This window comes from Echiichthys vipera, assembly GCF_963691815.1.
Source record: "Echiichthys vipera genome assembly, chromosome: 20".
NCBI lineage: Eukaryota > Metazoa > Chordata > Actinopteri > Perciformes > Trachinidae > Echiichthys > Echiichthys vipera.
The window spans coordinates 12587918-12598722 of NC_139845.1; the positions used below are offsets into that span (position 1 = coordinate 12587918).

Sequence of the window (10805 nt, forward strand, 5' to 3'; positions counted from 1 at the left end):
ACTTGGTCTTAAATTTCACATATAAAAAAAGCCACTAGATCTTGTCTGCACCCTGGTCCAAAGCTTTTGCCAAAGAAAGAAAATGCTGCTCAGAAAGTCTTTTGAGAGACTTGATCAAAAGGTTTCTGCCTAAATTACTTCTGACTTTACTCGGCTGAAGGCTAGACTGATATTTTTGGCTGATAATGACCTTTTAAATGATTCTGGATCAGATTTATTTTTCATTGAATGCCAGTATGTTTCCCTGTCCCAGAATCGCTTCGGCTGGATCTAGCGGTCTAAAATGTGAAGCTACTAGTCAAGTGACATCATTTTGAATAACACAGAGAACTTGCCATATTCCAAAATTAAAAAGGATACATTTAAAAGGACTTGTAGCTATTGGTGAAACAGTGCATTTTTTCCACATTCACTATGTCTGCATCCTACATTTGTATTTGTAAGTGCCAGGGTCAAAGGTCACTGCATAAACCCTCCATTTGTTAGTTCCTGCCCATGAGCCCCGGACATGTGAATGGGGCTAGAATATCATCCATTCAGCACATGTCCACTGGCTTTGCAGAGTGTTAATACATGATGCCTTTGCCCCTTTCTCACATGCACTACAACCCTGAAACTATCTAGACAATACCAGGTGCATGAGAATGCAAGTGTCCAAATCAGCTAGAATGTGTAATGGCCGATTGAGCCCTTGTGCAAACAGAGCAGGTAATTATTTTTATATATATTTTGTGTTTTAGCCTTTATTGTTATGTGGTGCTGGGACAAACAAATTTTCCTCCTCAGGGGTTCAATAGAGTCAATTCATTTCAATTGAATTCAACTCATTATGCAGAGAATTCCCAGCGAGTGAGTTGGCATGTTTATGATGTTTCTATTATGTTTTTTGGCGCAAAGGCGGAAGTAAACATACATCAGAGGGTGAAGGAGAAGGGTGATTTACACGATAAGGCAACGGAAACATCTTAACTGGACAGAAGATGAGATTCGTGAACTTCTCTCAGAAAAGATCGATGCTGAAATCGGCAGACAAATTCAATGCACTGCACATCCTCCCTCTTGCGCTCTCTACCATGTGCCACCCCACCCCTTACTTCTACTCATCTGACACAGAGAATCTCCTGGTGTGTTCTACATGTGTCGGCACATTGGACAGCGCCAGCACCTGATTCTTCTGATCTTGTCTGGAGTTCATATAAGAAAAGATCCTTAAGATCCATCGAAAATCCCAGTTTATATTGTGAAGGGGAGGGACAGAAGGTCTACAGTTAAGCAACAACTTTAAAAGCCAATGACTCCAAAACTAAAGAATAATGTCAAACATTTTATTCCTTGGCTGTAAATCATAAACAACCTAACACCTTCAACACCAACAATAACACTCATTTTAAAGAACTTCAGATACTCTCTGCACTGTCGTACCTTCCTCTCCTCAGAGAGGAAGCAGAGGAGACGGCAAGGTCAACTGTCCTCTTGTCTTTTCCAAAAAGGACCATGGTTCTTTGGCCGCAAGCCCAGGCCCAGTCTGAGGGGCTGCTATCTGCCGGTTGTGTGGGATAAAGCCACTCATCCTCTGACCTGTCCTCTATTCACGCCAGGGCATTCCTCACCCACTCATTGTCTCTTTTCATTATCTAAATTAAGGATTGGTCTGTCACAAAAAAATTGTCTTTTCCTCTCTACCCGTCTTCATGAATTATGATTTTGGGAGCTTTTCGCAATGAATATCCAGATAAACATCTCAGGAAACTCAATGCAGATCTTTTCAGAGGGTTAAAAAACAAAGTGGCTTTCGCAGAGCGGCGCCAAGACCCCTGGAAAACTTGAGAGCTTTTCTGAAAGGTTTACCCTCTGATTGGACTGCCAAGCTACTCTCTCCCTCTTCTCTCACTCAATTCCAAATATGCATTGGCATGCCAGGAAAGACGGCCATGTTGGCGAAGCACAAAGACAATGCTATCTCTATGCACACAGAGAATCTCTCACTCTGTGTCGCTCTTTCTAAGCTAGTTAGCTAGCGGAGCAATTTCTCATTTGTAACAGGTATTTTGGCATGTGACAAACAGCTCTGTTGCCCTCTCTGCAAGTCACTTTGTGGGGTTGTCAAGGGAGAGGGCGTCTTTGTCTGCTGGACAATTGAGCAAACTCATTTGTCATTTTAGACTCTTTAAATGAAGCCGTTGCTGCTTTTCAGCCTTCACAATGAGGGATGGCGGAGAGCTTGTCCAAATAAATGACAACAAACTTCCCCTATTTGTATCCTGTTTCACTGCCTCATAATAATGCCGATGTCACCTTTTTCACAGGGTGGATATCTCATTTTGGAACAAAACTCTTCACTTCTAGTTCTGCTAGATTGTCAGTAGTTCCCTGACATGAAGTGCTCTTTGACAATAACGTCATTGTGATTGGCTGAAGTGAGAGATTGAGACAGGGGACCCCTCTCCCCTCACTCATTCAAATCTCCAAAATAGGAAGGGGGTAGTACTAGTGACGGGGCGAGCGGACAGATCCCCTGCATGAGAATTTCCTGAGATGGATGAGGCTGACTTGGGAGGAAGCACTGTCAATATTTAACCAGGAAACCTTCAAGAAAGCATGAGACGTTTAATAGTAAAATCATCAGCTCCTTTGAAATCATACCTCTAAATCAGGATGAGCAGTTTGTCATGGTGTTATATGTCGGCAAAGTCTTAAAGCAGCTATAATCTATATGTTTTTATATTAACAATAGATCACATGACTTGTATGTAAAGAGGTCACTTGCAGTTATGAAACAACATAGAGTTACACCCCACTTCAGCTATATAGAGCTTTATGGTGTCGTTCAGCTCATAGTTTTGGTTGTTTATCCCACAAGATTTTTTTGGGGTGTTTAGCAGCTGAAGACACAGATATTTATCTTGGAATTGGTAGAAACCCACTTACATTCGTTGAGTGGACCCAAACACAACTAGGAAAACCAATAGATTGATCATTGAAGAAAACAAATCTGATATTTTTCAATCTACCTGATAGTGTGTTGTGTGTCCACCAAAATGGGTTTTTTTTCGTGGAATTTTTTTTTGTTATGGGAGTGCCACTTATGTACACTTTACTACAAACGGCAGCGAGGTGCTGAGCGTCTATTCTGTACTGACAGCTGCACGTTTGGTGTTTATTTTCCTGGTCGCAGAAAGTTAAAAAGTCAACTTCGGGTAAAATGCTGCGCTTGGCCAGAGCAATTATTTTACTTTGTGTCGACATTTTTACTTCCACAGATATTCCGTATCATAGCAACGAGACGCAACCAAAATGCCTCAGCTAAAAAACACCCTGCCCCCAAAGGACTATCAAGTGATCCAAGCTGGCTGTTTTCAGCTGGGAAAAAACACTTTGTTGAACAGACCACAATGAAAGTAACACCAGCGATTGTCTGACCAATGAAAATTGAATCCACACATCAGACACCAGCGACCAGAAGGAGTCAGGCCTAAACACGACTCTATCAGTTAAAGCAAGTTTAGTTAACCAATCATTTTCCTCAGCTCTGTGCTATTATCCATTTTCTAAAAACTAGGGTTTACTGACTCATTATTCATCAAATAACATTTATGATCAAACCCTTACATACTTTAATTTAGCTCAAATTGTTGTACAAGTGATCATTTTCCTTGTTGAGATAATGGAGCAGCTGGGCCAAGAACACTCACATTAACCGCAACGTCATCTCATCAGCAACTGAGAAGAAATTAATGTATCATCATCAGAGCAAATGACTGGATGACCCCAGGAAGCATTTAGTGACAGAAAGAGAGGGAGAGTGCACTTGCATTCTAAAGTCACATGCATAATAAACGTGTAAAATGTTGTCACAGAGGAAACAAGGCTGTAAATAACTGTGGTGATATTAGCGATCGTGGTGCAAATAACTACAGCTATTTCTCCTTTTTTGTGAAAGGTTGAATTTGACTTTGGTATTAATTACCCTTAACTACTTTCTCATAATGCAGTGAACACTTGTCTGGCTTGTATAAAAATAAACATTTGAAAGAAAAAGACAGCCTTAAAGAAAAACAAAGAGAAAGAGTGTGAGAGTAGAGTGGACATGTCATCTGGCTCTCAGGAATTCTACCTCTGAGTTGGGGGGCTGGGTGGAGGGCTTGATGTCACTCTGGTGGAGGAAGGGGGTGTTGAGATAGGTTGGGTGTTGACTCTGAAGTGTGTGTGTGTGTGTGTGTGTGTGTGTGTGTGTGTGTGTGTGTGTGTGTGTGTGTGTGTGTGTGTGTGTGTGTGTGTGTGTGTGTTATTGAAGTGCAGTGGCAGGCGATTTACCCAGGAGGGGAGGAATGAGGGAGGGGCCGACAAAGCTTGGCGCACACACAGACACAGACACACACCCACTCACTCCCACACACTCACAGGGATCAGAGACACTCCAGATAGAGACGTCACCTCGTTGCCCTCCTCCTTTGCTCTTTGGACCTTCGAAAACTTTGGATGCTAAAAGTCCTGCTCCCCAGCTGCGGAGTGAGTGAAAGTTGCCTCTTTTCCGACTTACCCACTCACAGCCGACGTTGACTTTCAAAAAGCCTGAGCCGTTGGGGGAATACTTCCTGGCTGAGTGGGATCTGGATCCGATTAGAGCGTGGATCCATCGAGCTTGATGCTGTAGACATGTAGCCAGTACTGGAGCAACTGCATGTGACCAGAGGGGATTGGGGAAGTGAATGAGAGCTTTATGCGAAGGTGGAAAGAGAGATGCTTTTCCTGGAGGTAAGAGGAAAACAGATGAGCTGAAAAGTTTGCAAATACAGAAGGATTTTGTTGCACTTTTACAACTCTGCTGTGGAAAATGCTTGCACCATTTCTCAGATCTGTTGATGAGGAGGCATGCAATGGATTGTGGGGGATATCCTTGGTTTCAAGCAATGCATATAGTGTTGAAAGCTTAAGCTTAGCTCAAGATTAAAGTACTGCGTGTGTGAGAAAGGAGATTCTGCATGTGTTGCTCTATTTTCAATATAGTGTGTGAGTGTATGTACAGTGTGTGCAGACAGTCCTTGTGTGTCTGTGCAGGTGGTCTCACTCCAGCTGTGTTAAGTCTCCTGTGCACCCCCTGACACCCATTTGGCCTTAAAATAACACTCTTTGCCAGTCAAAGAGCAATGACCTCGGCCTTTGAACTCCACAATTTTAATGGTTTTCCTAAAGTAAATCCCATGACGTTTAGAAAAATAGACTTTTTTTTCTCACTGTTTAGGTTTCAGCAAGTGGTCACCATCTCACAATCTGTCATTTGAATGAACTGCAGGTAACTAAAGCTGTGACTGTTCTACCAGTTTGATATTTGAATAAATATCTACTCACTGAGAGAGAATTTGATACACTTTGGCAGATCTGTAAAAGTCAAACTATTCTGAAAATTAGGATATATTCCTTTAGTTCGCCCGGGGTTGTGTTCATTTGAAAAGAACACGTGTTTGACTTACTAATTCCTCCATGAAGGAGAGCCCCTTTTAAAAGTGTCAGTTGAGCAGGGGAGGCGCACATGATTAACCGTTAGCCAGCTACATCTGGCCAGTGTTTACACAGACTCAATGTTGTGACTCTTTAAATACTTTTTTCAAAGAGTTTCCCTTTTTAGCCCCCTTAACCTCCTCCTGTCACCTCTCCGCTGTGGCTCTGGATTAAATTGGGAATGGTTTGACATTTAGTTTTTTGTTTTTTAACAAAGACAGCCATTGTGTTATTGCCAACGGGTGACACAGTGTAATGTGAGTTGCTGTGTATGTTGGCTCAGGAATCCACAGTCACCTTTTTTGCCCATAACTTGCAGGGATGAGAGGCACAAGACCATAAGGGCAGACGCGGGCGGGCAGAAATCTTTAGCGTGTTGATACCAATCTAGAGCTGAATCAATTTATTTAATGTTTTTTTCAAGCCAAAACACCAACGGTCTCTAGTTTCAGCATCTGAAAACGGATGATTTGCTGCTTTATTTAGTCATATATGATAGTAAACTTAATAGCTTAATTATTTTGGACTGCTAATTAGATAAAACAAGTATTGGAATATGTCAATATGTAAATACCAAACACTTCAACAACTGGTCCCTTTTAGTACTTTTCTTTTCAAACGTGTTGCAAAAGTGAAAACTCTCAGCCAATTTGTAAAATGTGACTGTGCTCATGTTTTAGTTTGTGATGATGCGGGGTGGCCCTGTGGCTTTGCGTGTCACATGTTGGAACCCTTGCAACAGCCCACGTGTCCATAAACACTGTCTTGTCTATATTTTTCTCTAAACCACACCTGCATCCATGTTGCAGGCATCAATGGCCCCTTATTATTAAATTGCAAAAATATGTCTCACAAACAACATGCTACTGAGATAGTGACTTGTTGAAATAAAATAAAAAACTTCATCTAATTGCTGAACTTTCTGGTCTGAACAAGGTTAGGCGAGATAAAGCCAAAACAGGTCAAGAAAAGCTTCTGGGTGATAACATTATCTATCCTACCATAAAACCTGATAGATTAGTCACTGAAGAACAAAGCAACAGTCAAATACCCTTTTGTTCTTTGATAAGAGCTTTGGTTTGACTTTTAACAGCATTTCTAATCTGCAAATTCTGTGTTTTGAGGCCTTGGGCTTCATTCAACTGTATGGTAATTGAGGGAATGCTAATATTTCCCCCCATTCTTGTTACTTTTGACTACACAACAACAGCGTTTGGATTCAGTTACAGCTGACCAGTGACCCTTGGAGGGGGCACAAGCAAGATAGTCATTCTTTTCAAAATCAAAAAATTATCATGCATTTTTTTAAAGGAAAATTACAGTGAACTATGATGCCAATTTATGATGTAAAGCGGTGTCAAAGGACTTAAACTTAAAAAATTCAATTGATAAGGGACTGCCCACAAATTATTAGGTGGGAGAGGTCAGAAAAGGGGTAGGGCTATTTATTTGTTGCTAATGGGATGTTAGTCGTTTTTTTTTTGGTAAGACAGGGGAGGGTCTCTAACCTTTCCATGCTCTGGATTTATATTTCAGGGTTTAACCATATGTTATGTTTCTCATCATTTTGGCAATTGCTAATACCACTTCAAATGTGTCATTTTGGCTACGTAAAAGTTGTTGCTCCATTGACATACCGAGCTTGAAATCAGGGTTGAGTTGTGAATTAAAAAACACATTTCTTGTTAAAAAAAAAGTTATATGAAGTTTAAAAAGTTTTTGAATTGAATTGAAAAAGTTCAGCCCCCCACCCCCCACCCCCCCCACCCCAGTATCACCCAAAAAAAACATCGATCTAATGAATTCAACCGACTGCTCTACAGTCACAGTTAACAGACATAACGATTGGTCAATAGAACCAATCAAGACCCTAATGTCCCTCATATAGTGCTGCTGTTGCGTTGAAGATCAAATACATGAAGTTTGGAGCCCCTGTGTGAAGTTTCTGACAGTTTTTTCCCTAAACAAAGTTCTATTCTGGTCCTTATTTGCATGTCAAAGAGGCAGAGCAAGGCAAATCACAAGTGGCCTTTTCAACACCTTGAGACCAAAGTGCTGTTATCAGGCAGAGGGGGCTCTGAAGAACATGGCTGCTGAGATAAGAGGGCTACTGCCGAAGGCGGGGAGACACACAACGACGAGACTGATTAATCCCTATTCATGTAACAGTCCAACTGTTATCAGCTTGTAAAAAAGAAAGAGAGAAAGCATCTGAAAGTGGATTCATGCTGCCGCAGTTGGAATGGACACATGCAGATTGTTTTAAATGTTGAACTTTTGTCTTTGGGAAGATTTAGATCAGATTTGTCACCACTGAATCTGTTTTTTGGGGGATATATTTGGCATTTTCTCGATCATAGATTGAACGATAGTGGTTTTCTGCACAAATCTGTAAATCACCGCCCCCGCACAACGTGGTCTGCTTACACGTGTTTCACAACCTTCAGAAATTCGTAGCACAGTGGATAAGAGCAACAGATGTTTGGTGGGTAACAGCTGGAAATATCTGTTGCATCGTGTTATGTTAATGCATTACAATCCTACTTTTAAAGACGTGTACTTTAGTTCAGCAATTACTGTACATGCATTGATTTATTTATGTAGTTTCAAGGCTATGTGGTTTGTTGAATAAGTGCACTGTTATTTTCCTTTTTAAATCATCCTAAGTTCCCTTTGAAGGTGCTCAACTATATTTTGCCCACTTTTTTAAACACGATTCTGGATAATGGATAAATAAAGGAAGTGTGACAGGATGGAATATTACATTAGTTATTCTTGAGTGTGACTCAAGAGGCTGAATTTTGAAAGGATGGTGTGATATGTTACAGAGTGACTTTGTCCTTCCTTCTGTGTGTTCCAGTTTTTTTGATAAATGGCTTCTCTGCTCTTCTCAATATTTGTTCTTACATTAAACTTTGGGTCTAATACAAAGAAGGGATTGAAAACAGAATTTGGGAAAAAAACGATTCCTAAATCCCCTTTTTCTATCCACAGCGCCCGTGTGCGATGAACCTGGAGCGCAGTGAAAGAGGGGAGCGCCCTTCTCCTCGAGGTTCGGAGATGGAACCCCGCGCTGGGGGAAAGATTGGGAAGATGTCCGTGGGTTTCCAGAGGAGCTCCACCTCAGACGATGACTCCGGATGTGCGTTGGAGGAGTACGCGTGGGTGCCACCGGGACTCAGGCCTGAGCAGGTATAGGACCCTGTTACAAATTACTTTTATTTGAAACTGACTTTTTTGTCTTACAGCTCTCCTCTAGTATACTCCATCCATTTGCATGAGCAGGAAATTCCTATTTGAGGTTATGGGGACACCAGGCATATAAATCCCAGCACAGAATAACTTGTATCTGAAGGTGGAAATTTCCTTTAGAGGATGAGAGTATAAACCTGTATGCTAACAGCATGCGGGTTAGTTCAAATAAGGTTATGTTTGGAGACATTCTGTTCACTATGGCATACTAATGGATTAGTGGTGCAGCATGTGGAAGCCCAACATCTGGCTGTGGATTATTTCTCATTCATAAGTGTGTATTTGAAATACACATGTTCAGAACATCTAAAACTGTTTGCTGTCTCCAATACATTCCAAGACTTTTTCATGGAAGTGCACACAGACAAACAACATTTTGTCAATGTTTCCTTTTCCCCTGTCAGCGGGCATTAGCCTAGGCAAACATGAACCTTTCCATTTTTCCTTGCCGTCTCTTAAGCGTGGAGAGATTTCACAGTCCGACGCCTGTGTCTGGATTGAGATTGACACGTTTGCCCAACAGTGTCATAGAATCAAGACTCACACAGTGGCAGTCGTTCTCTGTGATATCCTCAAGCATACTGATAACACCGAAGTGTCTCACTCATGTCAATTATTTCCGTCTTCCAAAGTTCATTCATTCATCCGTCTTCTTCCGCAGGTCCAGATGTATTTCTCCTGTCTGCCAGAGGAAAAGGTGCCGTACGTCAACAGCCCCGGGGAGAAACACAGGATCCGACAGCTCCTCTACCAGCTGCCGCCGCACGACAACGAGGTAGGGATCATGAGAGGCGACAGTGACAGGATGCGTGGTCAAACACACAGAAATCAAGTTCATTTCATGATACAGAAGCTAAACTTAGGGCTGGGTATAACTTTTTTTTGGTAAGGTCTGAAATAAGGGTTTCAGTTGAACTTACATTTGAAGTGCCTTCATCTCCTCCTCTTTAAATGACAGTTTGACTGCTCTCATTTCTTATTCTTCAGCTACTTTCAGGGCTGACACAGACTGATAATTCAACTGCTTACAGGAGTTTTACCTGAAAACTTGAAAAGGCTACATTTTCTAAATCCTCTTCTGACTTTTTCTTTGCTTGCTCAAAAAAGTTTCTATATATAGTGTAGTTTGTGACATCACAACCGTACAGAAGCTAACAAAAACCTATAGTTCTGGTATAATTTTGGTAATTGTCAAGAAGAAATGTCAAACTATACCCAGCTCTAACTAAACCATTAAGCCAAGAGCTAAAGCCGTAACAATATTGCTAGACTATTCTTGTAAAACTAAAACAATGGCCACATTCCCTCAATCGTTTGACAAAAAAATCCCTCTTTTGACAGTAAAGCACATGCCAGTCTCTTCTGTAAAAATAGCTTTATGCTTGTAAACCAGCACTCCTTTCACATCTGTGTTAATAGAGTTTACATTAGGAGATATGGTGGAGGGTTTATCACCAAAGAGGAGGGAGGAGTGCGTGTGTGTGTGTGTGTGTATGTGTGTGTGTGTGTGTGTGTGTGTGTGTGTGTGTGTGTGTGTGTGTGTGTGTGTGTGTGTGTGTGTGTGTGTGCGTGTGCATGTGGGGCTACTGTCTGTGGTGGTCTCTGAATGCACACACTGAAGATACACAATAGGAACACACACACACACGCAGTGTTTGACTGTGCGGTTTATAATGTTTGTCACAGACCTGGTGGTTGAGGGAGCAAACTGCGGAGGATTCTTTGCGTAACTGTGGTCTGAAGGGATAAGCACTCTGTGTGGTTGTGTGCAATAGACAGTGTGTGTGTGTGTGTGTGTGTGTGTGTGTGTGTGTGTGTGTGTGTGTGTGTGTGTGTGTGTGTGTGTGTGTGTGTGTGTGTGTGTGTGTGTGTGAGCGCTGCATCGTTTACTGTTGTTTAGAGAACAACCAAGCTGGTTGTTAGGATAGTTTTGGTCTTTTATCTGGGCCTCCATCACCATCTCTAAACACGGAGGAAGAGTTTGTGTATTGCTCATGCCATCTTTTCAACGCAGCCTTCTTGAGGGCAATAAGCTGCACCCTGCTGTACAAAGA

At 41.7% G+C, this 10805-nt stretch overlaps 1 protein-coding gene across 1 annotated transcript in view; it reads left to right on the plus strand.

Annotated features, from left to right (window-relative positions):
* The window catches only part of LOC310962581 (prickle-like protein 1), a 31010-nt gene that overhangs the window by 13920 nt on the left and 6285 nt on the right, over window positions 1–10805 (plus strand). Inside the window, exons 2-3 of the mRNA XM_083935085.1 lie at window positions 8494–8691; window positions 9413–9526. Coding sequence (XP_083791211.1) covers window positions 8506–8691; window positions 9413–9526 — 300 coding nt within the window. The 5' untranslated portion in view covers window positions 8494–8505. The remainder of the gene's footprint in view (window positions 1–8493; window positions 8692–9412; window positions 9527–10805) is intronic.